The 19,826-nt window shown below is 34.7% G+C and overlaps 1 protein-coding gene and 1 pseudogene across 1 annotated transcript; one reads left to right on the top strand and one right to left on the bottom strand.

Moving 5' to 3' along the window:
• LOC18611660 lies at window positions 677-2,525 on the top strand (annotated as a pseudogene).
• Window positions 8,400-19,581, bottom strand: LOC18611659 (uncharacterized protein sll1770). The gene is made up of 21 exons (XM_007048030.2): window positions 18,894-19,581; window positions 18,005-18,140; window positions 16,649-16,815; window positions 16,244-16,364; window positions 15,522-15,622; window positions 15,088-15,186; window positions 13,908-14,018; window positions 13,734-13,813; window positions 13,496-13,565; window positions 12,457-12,530; window positions 12,275-12,344; window positions 12,086-12,174; window positions 11,633-11,757; window positions 10,870-10,950; window positions 10,726-10,786; window positions 10,567-10,621; window positions 10,395-10,493; window positions 10,196-10,285; window positions 9,512-9,571; window positions 9,288-9,411; window positions 8,400-8,924 (listed from the first exon to the last, which is right to left on the bottom strand). The coding sequence occupies exons 1-20, from the start codon at window positions 19,407-19,409 to the stop codon at window positions 9,295-9,297; spliced, it is 2,322 nt and encodes a 773-aa protein (XP_007048092.2). The 5' UTR covers window positions 19,410-19,581; the 3' UTR covers window positions 8,400-8,924; window positions 9,288-9,294.

Here is a 19,826-nt window from a genome sequence, read left to right as displayed (position 1 = left end):
GTTTATAAGTTGGTTCATAAATTTCCTATCTTGGTTTTGGAGCCTATATATAGAATAGGCTTTGCAATTCAAAATGAATGGTATATGTAAACAAGAGTCAACCATTAGGCATTTGAATTGTGAAAACAGTAATAAAATACATGGTTAAAATACGTTCATATTGTTTGAAGAGTTTTTTTGTTCGACCTTATTATAAATTCTATATGCAACCTTGAACCTTAAACTTTAAATTAAATCATAAACCCTATTACACATGTTCTATTTGGAGATCATGTTTGTTTGTTACGCTCAGGAGTGGATAGCGTTTGTCCACGTTTCGTAACTCTATTTATGATGGAAACAATATAACCTTTTTTGAAAATGTAAATAAAAGAAAAAACATAACCTTAATGTTACTAATTAGAAATAGTAGATTCCAACCTTTAAGTACTCCAAAATTTGTCATTGCTTCTTCGTTATTCGTTTTAGTTAATGAGCTGCCAACCCTAATTAATCCCACTATACCTACAAAATTATTTATTACTAAAAAAACTCTATTGGCTGCATTTTTTTAATGGGAAAAAATAATTTTTGCTGTCCATGGTTACTTGAAGCTTAAATAACATGGAACGTGCCTTAAGCTAATATAAAAGCAAAGCCAAGTAAGGAGAAGAATAAAAACATTATATCACAAAGGGGGAAAAAATGGCTTTGCTGCACCCAATGGCGTTTCCATCGGGCCCCAAGGTTCTTTCCCCATGCACAGCGTTAGATCTTATTCCAAAGTCTGCATGGCCAGCTCGACTCATTCCTTAGCCACTGCGTGAGTTTCCTTCAGGAGATCTTTTGTCCATTTGGTGCAAAATTGTATGTTTTTCGAAAGTCTTTTTTTCTTGCTGATAATTTGGCTTGCAATTTTCTTCTTTAGGAAGGTGGAGAAGAAGGCATATCACCCTGCTAAAGATGCAGTTGGGTTTCGAAGGACTCATTCCCTGCCACCAGAAAAGCTGGAGATTTTCAAATCATTGGAGAGTTGGGCTACGGACAATATCCTAGTGCTCCTTAATCATGTTGAGAGAAGTTGGGAACCGCAAGATTTTCTTCCAACATCTGAATCTGAAGAAGGATTCTTTGAACAGGTTAAGGAGTTGAGAGAAAGATCGAAAGAGATACCGGATGACTGTTTTGATCAGCTGGTTGGGAATATGGTCACGGAAGAAGCCCTACCAACTTATCAAACGGAATACCTCATTTTTATCATCTTCCTTTTCTTTTCATCCAGAATCTATATCTTTTTTAATTATCCTTAAACAGGGACAAAACAGAATTTTGTAAGTCTTGTCGACAAAAACTGACTTTCATTTGCAAAAAGGCTAATTTATCTCTAAACCTGTTAATAACTTACTGGATTCCAAATACTAATTAAAAAGAGCACCCCTTTTACAATTCAAAAGCGAAGCTAATCTCTCACCTTGATCCGGCTTCATCTTAATGTAAACAAGCAAGTCTAATGAGTGAAGTTGATTCCAAGCTCAACATTGACATGCTAATGGGTAGCTCAAAAGTTTGAAATTAAAGCTTTTATTTTAGCTCAATACCATCTTTAAATAAGTACTCAACTGAAAATTTAAACTTATAAGTTAGAGCCAACCAATATTTTTCTCTAACGCCCTTATTCCGAACTTTAAGTTTATGTAGGCAAAATATTAAGAAACTTTAGCTCGGATTTGTTTGATTAAATGGCATATTACTGTTGATATATATATATATATATATATTTCAACAAAATCTTTTGATCTAGGACAGATTGGCAAAATTTGTACCCAGAACTTTGTTCAAAAAAATTTCTTTTTTTATAATAGATATTTGCACTTATATTAGGATACTAAATGGGAGAACAATCCGTACAATGGATTCATATTATCATACATACTTCGTTTCAAGAAAGAGCAAACAATATTCATCGCCCATGGTAATACAGCTAGGCTAGTCAAGGCACATGGGAACATAAAATTGGCAAAGATATGTGGCACCATTGCTTCAGATGAGAAGCGCCATGAAGCTGCCTACACCAAGATCGTGGACAAGCTGTTTCAAATCGACCCCGACGGGACTATGTTGGCTTTAGCAGACATGATGAGGAAAAAAAATCACAATGCCAGCCCAGTTAGTATACGATGGCCAGGATGATTACCTCCTTGAACACATATCAGCACTTTCGCAAAAGCTTGGTGGCTACACTGCTAAGGACTATGCTGAGGTACTGGATTTTCTTATAGGAAGGTGGAAAATTGACAAGTTGACAGGTCTTTGTAGTGAGGGTCGAAGAGCTCAAGATTTTGTGTGTGGACTACCACCTAAGATCAAAAGGTTGGAAGAGTGGGCCCAAGGAAAGGCCAACCAAGCATCCACTATCCCTTTTAGCTGGATTTTTGGTAGAGAAATAATAATTTAATTGCTGCTTGATTGAGTAGAACATCAACCAATATTATCCTATATAGTAATAGTTAAATTGCCAAACTGATTTCTGTTTTCAATGCATTGCCTGTGAGATGAAATGGTATTCATTTTTTCCTTTATATACACATCTAGAAGAAAAAGAATTTGTTAGTTGTAGTTTCTTGAACAATACGACATGATGTTCCCTTGCAACCCAAAAAAGAAAACCAATTGGGATTTAGCTTGAACAAACCTTAAATGATTATTACTATGACTTCACGCTATATCCAATTGGTCAAACGGTAAATCTTTTTCTTGAACCAAAAAATAGGGTTGAGCGGACATCTTAATAGTTTCTGATCATGGTGGTTGAAGAGCCTTTTTTATGAACGTATTAAGTCAATTTTGTTTGTAATATATGAGCTTCATAAAATGAGTAGAATAATTTTTTGATGACAACCTTAACTGATCTATGTAGACTTGTGTGCATGAGGTCTTGTCTCTGTGATGAAGATGATCCTAGACACCATTAGAGATCTTGTTCAAGTCTTACTATGTTTTTTTTTTCTTCTTTTTTATTTATGAATTTTTGTTTAATTATTACTTTCTACATGTACTTTTCTTAAAAAAAAAAAACAGATTATCCGAAGTTAAATTAAAATATTTTGTCAAAGTAAGGGCACAACGTAAAAAGTTAATATTCTAAGGAAAGAAAATTTGAAGGAAATTTAACTCTTATCCTATAATGTTAATAAGATAAAGAAAGTATCTTGATTTTATGTTGTTTTTCAATTTTATAAGCATTTTAACTTTGAATAATTTTTCACAAATCAAAAGGCTAGAGAGAGAGAGAGAGAGAGTAGGACTATAGGGTTTGTTGGCATTTGTATTTATGCATAAGTAAGCATATGACAATCTTTAGGGTTCAAAAAAAATTCTAAAGATAACATCATTTAGTGAAATGAAAGATATCAATTAAATAATAAATTTCTCATTGTTTATATTTAAGAACCAAGAGAAATTCCCACAATAATAACAATATTCATTGCATTGGTGGACCGTATGGTGGGTGATCCACAATCCCTTTCCTTAAGTCAAACTAAAGAGAGAAGATAATCGATGAGGTCAAATGGTGGGTGCCCGTGAACCCTCCTTTTATTGATGATGCTCTTGTTTAATGTTTAGGTTTTGGTAAAGAGAAGAGCCCTTTTTTAATCCCTCTTTCATGGAACAAAGACAATTTGGACTTAGAGCTTGGAACCTCTCTTTGTCTTGTCCTTGTCTGTCCCATTATTTAATTACATAACATATTGGATTATTTGATTATGTGTTACTTGTCCAAATCATGGTTATATTTTACGTGGTTTCGCAGCCATTTATACATAAGACATCTAATCAATTGAAATACCAACTCAGATTTATTTTGAAAGTTAAAAATTAGAATTTAATTCAAAGTAATTTAGGCACAAATTAACTCATTTTTTAGCAAAGTAAACTAGAATATATATATGGCTCGAACTCGTTGAACTAACTCACACAATTTGAAATCCAATTCAAATTAACCCAATCTCCCCCCCCCCCCCCCCCAAAAAAAATTATGAACTTTAATTTATTTATTTTTGTTCCAAACTCAATTTCACCAGCATTATTAACAGGTTTAATTTATATTGATTATGGAAACATAAATTTTTAAAATTTAAGTCAAAACAATGAGATTCTTTTCATGACTTAATCTCTTAAATTTTGGAGGTGCCACGATTATTATTACTTATTCGAAAATTATTTTATATACTTGATTGTCAAAATTTTAAACTCCACAAACATATTTATATATATAATTGATATGCACTCAATTTTAAATTATTATTTCATATTTATTTATTAATTTCTTACTTATAATTTAATGGACATAGTTAACCTTATAAAATATCACGTGGAGTAAAACTTTCGATCGTCGGGAATAATTTTTTTATATTATAAAGTCTTTGTTAATTCATGACCCTAACTTTCATAACATTTCTTCCATTTTCCTCGTTAAATTAACAAATTGTATGGCTGCGCTGAATTGGTCCATTATCATCCTACGGCAGACCTTTAAGGCTTAAGCCCAAAATGATGAGTTATTAATGTTCATTTTTGGCCGGTTAATAATGTTGTTTATAAATATTAACTCTTAAAGCTCCCTTAAATTATAAATTCTTATATATATATATATAAATGATGATCTTTATTATCATATAAAATTTATAATTTATGATAATTAATATTATCATTTAATCATTATTGTATCATACGTGATTTTCGTTGATAAAATCGACTTTTTTTTAAAAAAATCATAATGAATGTATAAGAATTTTTCAAATAATTTAGCTGATCATTGTTTTAGAAGTAATTTGGTTGTAAAAATCATACTGGTGGTTTACATGTTGGGAAAATTGGGCCCTATAATGAAGTATCAATTGGATAGAAACCGTAGAAATGAATCCTAGTCGTCGACTTGTAGATCATCTTGGGTCCGTCAGGACTCATAATTTTTAGAGGCTCAAGCAATCAAAAAGAATGAATGAAAAGCTAGTTTACAGCCAAAAATCATAGTGAAAGTTGCTTATAAAGTTAGAGCAAAGCTTGACTTGAAAGACATGACAGTGTTTGATTCATAACTCCTAAAGCTAAAAGTGGAAGCACCCTAGGCATGAAATTGTAGGACTTGGCCTCTAATGGCATCCACCAACAATTCAAAAGTATATCATCATCTATATAGTATCAATGTCTTTGTTTACGCAGTGAAGAATATTTGTTCGACATTTACAGTAACAAAAGCTAAATGAACCAGTAGTAGAGAAAACGATTCACTGTGTAAGAAGTTGAGAATCTTGAAAGACGAAATTAATAAACTGAAGTAACCCCCTGCTCTAGTCTTACAGTCATCTTAATTCTATATTTTAATGATAAGACACCAAAAGAAGCCAGCCCATGCTCTCGTGGGTCGAGCTTGCTGCTGAGGAATCAGGAGACAGGTCAAAATAATCTAAAACTCATAATCTTATAAATTAAGGTTATTTAGATTAGTGTTGTAATTAAGAATTTCGGTTCAAATTAAGAAGCTCGTTTGAGATCTAATCACACTAGAGCTGTGTTTTTGGTGTATGATACATAAAAAAACATCTTCTTCAGCCTTGCTGCTTTGACAGGGTTTCTATCAATCAGGTACAATGAAGTTTTCAGGTCTAACTTTGTTCTTCCTTTCACTGATTTTCTGCCTCTGTATGATCTCTATCGTGCATGGGAGAGTGGAAACTACTAAAGAGGTGCTGCTGGGTGCTGGGAACTCAGTCCCAATGGTGAGTTAGAATTAGAATCGCTCTCAGCTTTGGTTTGAATGCATTTTCAGCTTACTTATGTGCTTTGGTCGTTGAAATCATGGTTACAGGGAGGAGCTGAGTGCGGCAAGGAGAATAATGTTGATTGCAAACAAGGAAAGGGTGGGGCAGCTGAAGAAACTGTTCTTGATGAGGACTACATCTACACCACCTCTCTCCCTTGATTAGCTGTTTAAGTCTTAATTTCTTGTAATATAACTATTTAAAATAGCAATTTTAATTTTGAATGCAACATCAATTATGTGGGAACTCTCAAAGTGCAATTATAAAGAACTAGATGTTATCTCATATTGCAAAAATTGATCATTATTAAGTTGTAAACAAATTGAATCAATGGAGTCTAATACTTGAGAGTGTGTGTGCAAGCTTGGTTTCATTTATTATTAACTTGAGGTTAAACTGTAGCATGTTTTTGAGCTTTAGAGTAGAAAAGCTGATCAATTAATTGGCCTGTTGTATATCATGGGGATGACCTGAAAAACTATTTCAAAACCTGCAATCCTCCCCCAATTTTTCACTTTGACAAGAAAAGAGAGACTGTATCACTGAGCCAATTAAGATTCCCATTCTATCTAAAGAAGTACACCCTCGTAGATTAAAGTGACACCAGACTTGAATAAGAATGAGGAAAAAGAAGAATAAAAGGAGTTTATCCTAAGTGAATCTTTTGAAACTTTTGTTAGGTTAATCTATTGCTGCTAAATAAGACAACTGTCAGAGACCATTTACGTGCACTTTACAGACAAAAGAGAGTTTTGTAACTTCTCTTAAGTGCCTGCCTACCCCTTTTCATTCCACAGGTGAATAGAGCTAATAAATACATTTGCAAGATTGATAGAATAGAGGAAATGAAGTGATCCAAGAATGAAGATCTAACTAAGATTAGATCAGTTATCACCATTTTTTTTTCACAGCCAATACTTCTTTAGAAGTTCAGTAAATTCAATTTGTATCACACAATCAAGGTAACAATATGTCCAGCATCAGATATTGTTGAATTTCATAAAGTTTAAACATCTCACATTACCAAGATACAAGAGAGGTGAATGTCTTATGTATGAAAGCCCATTATATTCTTATGGCAAGTAAGGAAAAAGGAGTGAGCTAAATATAGCCCCTCACTTTCTTTCCTTCCTAGCTGCTCACAACACACAAAAGCCTCTCTTCTATAAGGAAGGGTCAATTGAATTTATCATTCCAACCAGTTGACTCAGATGTTTCTGGCATTTACTTACCCACACCAGAAGATGCCTTTTTGATTATTTTTGGGATAGGTTATACTCACAACACAGGAGACTAAAACCACTTTCAACCCATCAGGCTAACAGGTCGAAAAGGAAACAGAAACGTTTTGGTTTACTGCTGCAAGAGAAGCAAACAAATCCCACACGCAATTCCTTGCAACCCAAGGGAGTACATGTATTAACATTTCCCCAGTGGATAACCTTGTTCATGTTGAAGTTAACAAAGCTGATCAGTTTGGTCACATTGACCGTAACATGTGCAGTCAGTTTCGACCAACAATTCATTAAATTGGCTTCCATCTTCATCACTATTCCAACATACTTTTTGGATGGAGCGAATAAGGAAATTAAACTATGTGATAAAGTGATAATTGTCCTCCTCTTTGGGGTTCAGCTAACCTGGCTCCAAGCACAAGGACAATGGCTCAAGTCATGGAAGATTCATAATGATCATATTGCGAGAGAGAATTTTGTAATGGGAATTCTTGATGGGGAGAAAAGATGAGAACATGATCATCTTGGAATCTTAAGCAACTTGCTTGTGGCATCGTTCAGGTCTATTTCAATTCACAAGCTTAGCTGTTTTAGCCCTTTTCTTTTCACGTCTGAACAAGTTAAGAATTTCATACTAAAGGCAAATTAGGAGGACATAGATATTATATTTTAGTTGATGGAGGAGCATGACACCGGCCATCTGCTTTAGAATATTGGTTGGTGATCACAAATCCACGGTATTTGTTTTACTTTACATCAAGTGACAGCTAATGAATGAGGATTTTGCAAATAAATATACTCCTAATATCTTTTCAGATATTTGGTGTTCACTCCTAAACGTACATTCATGAAATGTGAACACTCTTCGAATCCACCCTTGTCAGTCTTTGTCCTTATGCGTTTCTACAGTTTACACGGCATCAATCATGTAATTGCCAACTGAACTCAAAGCCCACTTGCTTTCAACTTCAAATCACTGCCCTTGAAATCTAGGTTAATTTTAAATGTTACATATAGATCCCACGCCAATTATGGATAAAGTTGATCTGAAATGTTCTTTCATTTCATAAATATGTTCTTTGAATTTAAAATATAAATACGTTAAATAAAAAATGTTAAGAATAGTACATAAAAAGTTGAAAGTTTTTCCAAACCCAAAAAAAAAAAAAATTAATTACAAACTTTTTAAGAAGAAAAACTTTCTGTTTCTCATTCAAATTATTCAGACCATTTTAAACTCTTTTATCATTTGCCTAAATTCTTAATGCTAAAAGAAAACAGAAAGCCTGCATGCAATTATACGAGGACTAGATTTAAGGAGCGAGCAATCAAGAGGGCTTTAATCATAGGAAGTCTCTACCCGTTGAGTTGCCAATATGACACAAACCATAATTGAGTTTGCAATACGTGCGTGGCATATAACTTACAAATTCCACTAAAATTTTCCTGTATGTTACAATAATATACACAGCTTTTAGACATATATGCCCCATATTTAAGTTATATATGATGGGATGCATTGCAAAAATTACTCTATACTATGACTAAAAACTTACCATACGGTGATCAGCCAGCCGATGAAAGAGGAATAAAAAAAAACATACAACCTTGGGACCAGGGAAGATTGTCAGGGACAATTTAAGAGAACAATCGGGCTTTGGCTTGTGCAGTTACAACCCTAGAACAATGTCATCAAGATCTTCGTGAGCTTTAAGAAGGTCATCCCAAGTGCACAGCTGTTAGACTTCTCATGACCAATTTACTAAGTTGAAGCTTCATTTACGTTGAAATTAAGAAACAAACTATGAAACATCTGTGCCTCTCACTTTGTTTCTATGGCTGGAAGTCGATTTGTCGTCAAAGCTTCATTGGAGTTGAATCTTCAAATCTGCAAAGATAAAGTTGAAAACAGGCTTCCTAGTTGGTATAACTTCTAAGAGTGACAAGAATACAACAATAGTATGGAAACATGCGTTACTCTACAATTGATATATTGAAATATCTTAAACTACATTCAGAAGTCATGTCATGGAGAACCAGTGGTTGTCCGATTTGTTATTTGTGCCTTCAAAAACGATAATACATTTAACCTTATGTGTAGTACAAATATCTAAAAGAACACTGCTGAATCTTTAAATCATAGAAAAGCCTCATAGTGAACCTTGTTTACACTAAATATATCTTAACTACACAGATGAAGGATGAAGCTCAAAAAAAATGCATGAGGTCTAAAAGAATAAGATTTGCTTACCTATTAATCAAGCAGTTCCTGTTATCAACCTTTCTCGCTGGTCTAATTTTTTGACCTTTATAATACCAATAAGCACTTGAAAGCTGAAAAATGCACAGAAGACATATGCAGCAACAGCTGGTACCTAAATTGATAACAATACGAGCCAAGGATTAAAGAGATAGTCAAGAACTGAGGGATGTAAAAATAATACACAAAGAATCATATTAAAATAGAGAGCTTACTCTCAGGGAATTGAGGTACAAAATTGTTGCAAGGTTGATCAGGCTTCCAGCAGCTACAGCCTGTTGATTGGTAAAAAGGTACATGATCACAGAGTAAATATTGCATTTTGAAGAATATTCCAAATATTTTCCCTAGTGTAGATATATCTAAAGGCAACCAAAAAGATATCTGTCTTCAAAGTTATAAATGGAAAAAAATAAAGCTAAAAATCCCTTCAATTCTACCGATATCTGAAATACATTAAATTTCATCCAAATCAAATTTCTTCAAGTCAGATTTTCACACTACCAGGAAAAGCATTACAATAATGACATGAAAAGCATGCACATCATGGAACTCATAGAACTCTGCCACATCTTCATTCACTTCCCAAGTCCCCCCAAATGCCCCACTGGACTCTATTACTTAAGGAAAACAATTAGAGAAGGGGAAGGGGATTATGTTGGGCCTACATCTCCAGTTACAAAGTTGCCCACCTATGGAAGGATTTGCTGCATATAAGAGACTTAATGTGAAGTAACAAAAAATACTTCTGCTTCTCACTTAAAAGTGTAGGAAAACCAATGATTAAACTGAGCAAAATGATGTTTGAAGGAATGGAAAGGAAAGAGTTTTTCATTAAGTACATATCTCCACCTAAGAAATTACACAAGAAGAAAAACAAGTATATAAATTAAACTTACACTCCCTACTGTCTTCTGAACAGCAGCAACACGTTGGAAAGCCCTTTCAGACTCCAAAGTTCGTACTCTAAGCTTCAAATCTCCTTGCTCCTGTCACATAGAGCATTATGCAACATCAATCTATAATTCAAAAGATTGATAAACCAGGACCTATTTTAACCTTTCAAACAAAATTACAAAAGTAATACTTGAGCCTTACCAATCTTTGGATGGTTTCAGCAAGCTTCTCAACCCTATCAGCCTGCCTAAATAAGTTGTAGAATGCACGGGACTGCCTGTCCCATCTCTTTCTGAAGTCCTGAAATATTTATATGGATTAGCATCAAAATGGAATTGTATCATGAAAAAAACAAGTCCAAAGCAGAACTTGCCTTCAATACAACTTCAACTCCAGCTTCACGAAATCTTAACAACTCCAGTGCATAGCTAGAAGCAAGAGAATACAAAATAATCAGATATAAGACAACATAAATGACTGGAAAGGTAAATGAATTTTTATTATAATCTGAAGGAGCTAAAACCACACTCACGGTTTTGCAATCTCAGTAATATCAAACCGAGGATCAAGGCCCTTCCCAATGCCATCTAATACTGCAGAGGAAATAATTGTTTATGCTGATGTTTTTGTTAAATACAGCACAAATAGCAATGAAGCCACCAGATTACTGTATTACCTGAAAATGCTCTGACAACAAATGTGAATGTGGCAGGGAATCGAAAGGGTTGATCTGCTGCAATGGCCAATAAATCTTCCCCTGTTCAGATAATGAAACAACCATGATGAGCAAGAACCCTGTGTTTCTAGGAAACGAGAGAAAGGCTAAAAAGTTGCACTATCAACTCAAGGAAAAAATACTAGGCAATTAATAGATCTGAAGCCGGGAGATCTCAATATGGGCAGAGCTATTTAACTAAAAGAGGAAGTTCTTCTTCTTTGGGTGTATCAAATGAACTTAACATAAAGGGGAAGACAACTCAACTTTTGAAAAACTCTCAGTACCTAACCACTTGTAACATCTCTATGTTGGGGGAAAGGGGAACTAAAGAGGAAAAAATCAAGACCTTTTTGTAAGCGAGGCAATCTTTCCATAAGACCAGTGATACTAATACTTTTCAAACTGATCAGTGGATAAAGACACTGACATTATCTTTTTCCTCTTTGTGCTTGTATGTGTGTCCGTGTACTATGAAACTGGAAATTCTACCAAAGATAGCTCTCTTAAAAAAAAGCTCAAGAATATGCAAACTCAAAACATAATATATGTCAATCACTATGTAAACAAATTAGCCTATTAGATGCTTAGTGAGTCTTCCCCACAGAAGTTATGGAAAGGTCTCACGTACTTCACTGAGTTAGTCAAAAAAACATATAAATGAATAATCTACACAAGAGTGTAAAACCTTATAGTACATAAACAGTAACACCAAATGTATTACCAATTGCAGCCAGGCGTTGCTTCTTTTTCTCCATCTTTTCCTCCTTGGTCAATTGCCTCTTAAATCCAAGTTCTGTTGTCGCCATTTCTCTCTCCTTCCGTTGAGCAGCAAGACGCTCTTCAAAACTGTATAATTGCATTTTTTATATTTTATACTCAACGGAATAATTTATGAAAGAGAAAAATGTAACACACATCACATTTGCCCACACATGCTCTTTGTTTTACCGGTCAAATAAAACAATGGCTTACCTTTCTAAACTTACATTCAACAGGTAAAAAACATATTTAAATTACTAATTCATGCAGAGAAATTGTACTTTCTCTTTCGAATTTTTGACACAGACAAAAGCACACTTACATTGTTTACACCAAGATCATCCTATTAGATGAAAGAAACTTAAGGATGTCCAGAATTGTTAAACCATAGGATTTTTCTCTTCATTAATCATACCTGTTAAGGAAGAATTGCGCTGTCCGTCTGACAGCTGTCATATCTCCAGTAGGCACAAGAACACCCATCTGAATCATTGCTTGAAGGACCTATGGTAAAGTTGAGGTCAACTGAATCAGCAACAGAATATAAAAACAAAAGTAAAAAATTATTGCATAATATGGCTGTTATTCTTAAATACATAATTACCCTATCTGGATCCTTCTCATAAACTCCATAGAATGTTTCCAACAAACCTTCTCTGATGTTTGAGCTGATACTGCAAGGTGCCACAACAGAAGATTTATGTCAGGAGAAGTCACCAATTGTCTGCAAAAACTTATTATCCAGAATGCTTATTGTAAATAGCCAACATTGGCAAAGGAAATTACCTTCCCATCATTCCAAAGTCATAGAAGATCAATCGTCCACCATTAACATCATCAACAGCAATATTTCCTGGATGCTGCAGAAATAGAAGAGAAAAAAAGGTAAGAAGCCTCTTGTTAGACATGTCTGAGGGCTTGTATAGCATTAAGCAATCATGGAACATGAGGACCACAGCTTACTTATCTCTAATACAGCTATAGGTCCTAAAACCTAGAAAAGGTATGAACACGCTACAACAAGCCTCCGACTCATAGGAATATACCATAATACAACCATGAGAACAGGAAACTATTAAAACTCCTGCAACTTCTTCCAAATGATCTGAACCATAAAGTAGGAGAAGGCTCTTTTGTCAGCCCCTGCAGGAGACAAGGGTCATACTTTCAGTTAGATGCTTGCGCCATGGGACTTTGCAGGTATTTTGTTTTTGGCATAGCTAAGTTCCCAGTTGTTTGAGTTGTTTCAAACTTGAAATATCTGAGAAAAATAACTACTCTTGAAAAGAACACTGAGCTGACTAAGATGGTGGATAGAGAAAGCCAAATAATGGAAAACTAAAGAATCAACCCTAATTGCATTTGATTCTTTCAAATTTTCTAATGTCAGTACTTTCAGTTTATAGTAGCCTCATAAACCCTTTTCTTGCTTTAGGAAAATGAAAAAAGATGCAAGGAGGAACTGAGGATAAGTTGATATAGTAATGCCTGAGCAAAGAAATAAATGAAACAGGGAACTACCAATTGAAAACATCGCACATTTTGGCTCTGAAAACAAATGCTAGACACACACAATAAAAATTTTGTGCTCCAAGGGTCTTCTATGGGACTCTTGAGTCATTTATGACGTATGCCTTCAAACATAGGCACTGCACTCCTTTGAAACAATGGCATGAAATGATATATGCCATTATTTTAAGTGCAAACACAATAAGCAACTCATGCCCTCTTCACCTAGCATTTCCACAGATAAACCCAGAAGAATATCTGCTCAATCACTACATTTAGATAAGCCCAAAAATTGAAAGTGACGACAGAAACTTACTGGGTCAGCATGGAAAAAACCATGAGACAGAATTTGTTCCAAGTAAGATTCAACAGCATATCTACCCAACCTGTATCAAATGTAAAATGTAATAATTGCGAAAAAGAAGAAAGGTAACACATGAACATCGTAATTTGTAATCACTTGTTTCTCTCAATTTGCAAAGCACAAAGTGCTGATTGTAAACAAAGGAAGTAATGCATGAAAAAATGGTTTTCACTAGGGAAATTATCAAAACCTTTTCCGATCAACTCCCAACTGATCTAAAGCTTGAATCTTGTTTATTTTGATCCCTGGGACATACTCCATAGTCAGGACCTACACAAAAATACATAAGAATATAAAAATTTAAGAATGTAACTCCAGGAGACATTCCAGTTTTAAAATTTTCATAAATTCATAAAAGTCATACCTGTGGTGTGGTGTATTCCCAGTATATTGTCGGAACTTTCACATAATCCATGCCTTTGAAGTTACTGGCAAACAATTCTGCATTAGCAGCCTCCTTGGTGTAATCAATTTCCTGAAAATTGCTTATATAGCAGTTACTGTCAATGAAAATAGTTGTAGAATTTGCAAAACGTAGATAACAACTTGCACTAGCTAACATTGTGCAATTAACCTGCAGGTCAAGATGATAAAATACTCAAACAGTTTACCCATACATCTCTTAGTTAGTTATGGAAATTAAATGGGAATCCATAATGCGTTCTTCTTTTGTTGATGATGTTTTAGATTTTCTCATATATAGGTTGTTCGAAATTCTCAAAAGATAAAAATATTAAAACTAACCATGATTACTTGGCATTCTTGTTATGTTACCAAATCTAGACTAAGATTTTTTTCTGGAAACCTGAGTACCATTTCATGCTATCTGATCGTATTTATCATTATCTTTCCCCTCTGTCAGATGCTCAGAACCACAGTGCAAAATCTATACTCTGTCCATGCCCCACTTCAAATTTCATCCAAGACCTCTCCCTTTAAAAAGAGTCTTCCATAAGGCTCAAGGGTTTGGGCATGATTTTGTTTATAGATAATCCAATCATTTTAGCTATGTTGTTCCTGATAAATTTTTCTTTGTTTCTCCAAAAAATATGCACCCAATTCTTACACTCTTGCTGAGAGAGATTCACTTATGGTTTAGGGTTTAGTTTATAAGTACTTATATCATTTTAGTATCTAGTAGGTTTTAGATGATGGCTTATTGATATATTTCTGCTGTATTGATTCTTTCTGGTTTTCCTTCTCTAATTCTTCAATTTCTCCCTTATTTTCCCCTGTTTCTCTCTAGTTTCTTCTATCTATATCTAATTTTATTATCTATCTATTTTTCCTGCTTGTTCTACATCAATTACTTATCAGTCTCTTGCTAGTTTATTATTATAATTTCAACCAATCTTGTAGCATGAGAATCTTTTGAGCATCAGCTTAATCAATAAGGAACTTCATTAACAACTTAAATAAATGAACCTTCCTGCATAAGCTTGATAAGGAAATTCCAGCAATCACAAAATGCAGGCAATATGGCATTGATTAAAGCAATTCAGAAGTAAGGCACTTGATTGCTTCTGATGCGGTAAGGGGGCTACCTGATATAACACACTTGCACATTCATCATAAATTGCAACCCAGTCTCTCTTTGCGCCATCTGACTTTGGGTCAACCTTTTGAAGATATTCTGCTATTACCTGAGGCCCAACCAGCCAAGAGAGAAAGAGAGAGAGAGAGAGAATCAGAATTTTCAACCTTCCATAGTCGTTCTCAGTGTCCAAAGTACCTTTCAAGATAACCTCATACGGAAGTAGTGTCTTAGTACTCAATGATATTAAATGCATAAACAACACAGTAATTAAATAGAAATCATGTTTGCTAAGCAAAGTAAAAAGCAAAAGTCAATGTATGCAATGCTACAGAAGCTAAGACACCATAGAAATCATGAAATCATGATGATAAGAAGATTACTTTATTCAGCTACGCTCTGATCAAATCCAACAAAGAATTATGAATTAATGGTAAAACTAACCCTCAGGTTTTTAAGATCAATATCAAAAAGATCCTTTAGACCAGGCCTTTGTACTTTGATAACGACTTCTTGGCCCTTCAGTCTTGCCCGATGTACTTGGCCTGCAAAAGAAACAAACAATCTCTTCATTCCATTTAATCAACTAACAATCTATTATCATATGTATGTTCTCTCATTCCTATATTGTTTAAACATGCTGAAGACCATTTGTTTCTTCCCTCTGTTATAGAATTGACTCTTCTATGTATTTGCAGACTCATTGAAACTAAAATATATAACCTGGATAGGAACAAGTTTTCAACATAAAATGTAACAAAACAAAAGTATATAATCACGAGAAAGTTAACTCCAGTTTTGTTTATAGTTAAAGAGAGTTGTTTTCTGAACTTTATCATATATAAGCACTTAATATGCTATGTGTGTGCATGAAATAAAAAGTGGATGATAAATGAAAATATTAAAATAAATAAATAAATAAACAAACAAAGTCTTTTCCAACCATGAAGGTCAGTTATATGGATTATGTTGCGTCACTTTGCACAATTTAAGACATATCCTTGGTAAACTTAGGTCCTTCTTAATAGGTTCAAATGAATTATCAATATTAGGGAAAAAAGCGAAAGTCAAACTTCGAGTATTGGTAACTGGTAAGTGAAAGTCAAAATTCTAATATTCGGAAAAAAATTTCCACATCAGAAGAATAGTAGAGACATTAAAATTACCAAGACTAGCAGCAGCAATGGGCTCATAGTCAAACTGATCAAAGGTATCATCTACAGGGGCTCCAAGCTCTTCTTCAACAATAGATACTGCAGTCTCTGATGGAAAAGGTGGAACTTGATCCTGCACGCGAATAGCAATTAAATTCTTCCCCACAGAATTTTAACCTAGAAACCATCTAGCCAGCAATCTCTCTCTCTCTCTCTTGCAGGTGGGGAGGGGGGGGGGTTTGTAGTAAGTAAAAGGAAAATTATGATATGATTTTGTGGAACAGAATTAATCTATTCTAGAGTTTTTTTCAATGCCCTTGATATGCCCTATGTTTCTTCTCCAAGCAGAGACTAACGTCCACAGTGAATGAACTTCAACCTAAAGGTTCAAAATTTTTAAAGTAAAGGAGCTTCAACCTGTAGCTCTGACAACTGATCAACATATTCTTGAGCAAGAATGTCAACCCTTGTGGAGAACTGCTGGCCAATTTTGATGAAAGTAGGACCCAGTCTCAGGATACTTTCTTTTAACCACTTTGCCAGGGCCTTCCGCCTTAGAACTTTCTTTTCCTCAGTCATTCCTCCTGCATGTATGCAACATTAAAACCACAAACATAACACCAAAAACTAGGAACAATAAGAACATGATAAGAACTAACGGAAAGGTTATCAGAAACCACACACCACAGCTAAAATAGCTGCCTAAAAACATATTTAAAAACTAGTCCTACCTCTGCGCAAAGCATAAAAAGCCAATCAGTTGACAAAGGCAAAGGTTAGGCCATTGTGCTTTACTAGTAAAAAAACGAAACGCAAGTCCTCCAGCTCTTCAATATCTTTTGCAAAATAAATTTTCTTTAGAAAAACTTTATACCACAAAGTAATTCCCATACATGATAGATCTTAATTAAATTTCAATCATCTTAAACTCCTCTAGCTCATCAATTGGACAACTTTGGCACATTCAACATATTTTCTATTAGAGATTGCTTGTCGTAGTGGGTTTGGGCCTTGGTTTCTAGTCCATAAATAATATAGCCAGGTTTTTCCTGCTATCACCAATAAAACACCACAGAATTTACCTCTCAGGACATAGGCCCAACCTAACCACCCCTTACACCTATATTCCATCTAGTTCAGAAATGCAAGAGACTGCTACAAGCACACCCACCATCTAAAAAGCCAAAAGGCAAAATAACGAAGAATCTCAAGAAAATTTAATATCCTGATAATGTTGTTGAATGCTGGATTATGTCAGTCATTCAAAACCAATTCAACCAATTCTTTTCGCACAATAGCAATTCTCTTTATATTTGCAACTCAGGAATTTTAATTCTATTCAATAACATCCATTTATATAGTAAAACTAGAACTAGGGTTGATGAAAGGTATGACAATGAATTCACATCACATGATGCATTCTTTCTGAAATTCCATATCTGAAAATGTCACTTTGTCATCTTATGTCATGGATTTGGGCTTTTCCAATTTCTATATTCCATTTCCTCCAATTAAAAACAATTGGAAGAATAAAAAACATGGGGCAGTCACAGACAGTCATACAAATAGGCTTCATTATTTAACGTCTGTGAAACTAAGAAGAAAGAACCTCTAACCTTAACCAAAACCAATCCATAATGAGCCATAAACTATCTTTTTTTTTCATTTCTTTTTGTTATCAATAAAAAAAAATTATACTTGTCAAATAGACCAGACTTAAAACAACAATTTATTTCCTGCACAAAAAAAAAGGCAAATCTAGCAGTCACTGACCTCGATAGGAGAATTTCTGATTGTTCAACCATGCCTTGAATATAAAAGTCAGAACAAATCCCCAAATTTCCAAGGTCCTTTGTATTGTTGAGTAGGTTTTGAATCTACTCCAACGCCCCCCAGGAGCAACAGAAACCTGAGAGATTTATTGCCACAAAATGATGGTTAACACAAAATTGAAGGAGAGACTTAAGAATTAAGAGGAGGAGAATGACAGCTCATGACGCCTAACCATCGGACAGAATATGAACAAATTGATCAACTTCCGTATTAAATATGCACATCTAGATTTTTTCTATTTTTGCTATATACTCCTCTCAAACTATCAAATAAGATAATTCATTATAGAGGATAGAAAAAATTTATATAACTCTTGCTGCATCAGTCCTGGAGATCTACAACCAAAAAATTAAAGCAATGCTACAAACACTGAACTAGAGGTAAATTTGCTTACGAGCTAGCAAAATCTTCGATGTCAAAATTCAAATTCCATAAGCCCTATTACTCATATAAAAGCAGAAACAGCATTTATTTCAAAATAATTAAGGTGCCACTTAGTTGTTACTTTTGATACTTGTTTTTTAGGTTCGGGAAACAACCGGAAAATATGCTGTTTGAATAAAAAACTAAAATATTTTTTTTTTGTAAAGTTAAACATTACGATGGTAACATTTTGTAAAAATTAGATGCATAATTTTTCTTTTATACCCAACAATTATGTTAAACTTGGTGTAGTGTTTTAGTCACTTCAGACATTTGTTCCCTCTGAATTAAATGGTTTTGCTTTCTGTCATTTGCTTGGCTTTGCATCAATTTTTAAGAAGAAAAAGGCAAGCAACAACCTAAAAACCAAAACCATGAATTTTGGGTCAGAAGTAAAACCAATTACCTCAGCTTGTTCTTGAGTGCTCCGCTTGAACCAAGCCTCCTCTTTCCCAATATCCTCTACCCTCTTCTTCCTCGCCGCCTCCGAAACTACTCCTTCTTCTTCCACTACCACCACCTCCGCCGCCGTCACCACCGCCGCACCATTCCCATCCCCATTCCCATTCACATACTTCGCCAAACTCCCATTGCTCTCACTCTCCACCACTCCAACCCCACCATTGGAATATCCCTCAACTGACCCATTGGTATACTCATACTTACTAGCACTACCATTTCCATTCAATTCAAGCCTACCGTTAACTTCCTTGATAAATTCTTTCTCCCTTTCCTCGTACGCAACTCCTTCCTCTTTAAGAGCTCGAATCCGAGAACGTGAAACGACGCCGTTCCGCAAATGGCTACTTCCGGCGAGAGAAATTCTAGAGCGCAAAGAATATCTAGAGAGATAAAACCGGTGCTTTGAAGTTGTTGTTGGGGAGAGAAAATGAAGCTCTTGTAATGGTAGAGACGACGCCATTAATGCAACAAACTATCTTTTTTTCTTCAACAGGAAATTGAATCAAACCCTAACTAACCCCCAAACTTGTTCATTATTTTTCTTTTTTGGGGTTATTTTTGGGACTGTGAAGGTTCTGTGGTGCCACGGTGCAGGAGAGTGAAGAGAAAAGGACAGATTTTATGAGAATTAGGTGGGAGAGAAAAAGAGAAAAGACCGAAAAATGCAAGGAAAATATAGAGAGAAAAAGAGTGGAGATCAGGAGGACACGTGGCAAGAGGAGGATCGAGTGAGTGGGAATTCTGAGAGTTGTGATTGGAGGAGAGTGTCGCGGGGATGTCTTGGCCACAAAGTGACTTTGTCTAGGCGGATTTCATTTGGACGCTTTTTGGCTTACGTGTCAACTAATTTTTGTTTTAATTGAAGTTTATACAATTA

Source organism: Theobroma cacao, chromosome 1 (genome assembly GCF_000208745.1).
Source record: "Theobroma cacao cultivar B97-61/B2 chromosome 1, Criollo_cocoa_genome_V2, whole genome shotgun sequence".
Lineage (NCBI taxonomy): Eukaryota > Viridiplantae > Streptophyta > Magnoliopsida > Malvales > Malvaceae > Theobroma > Theobroma cacao.
Note: the sequence above shows the minus strand (reverse complement) of the source record. Positions and strands in the feature narration are given on the sequence as shown.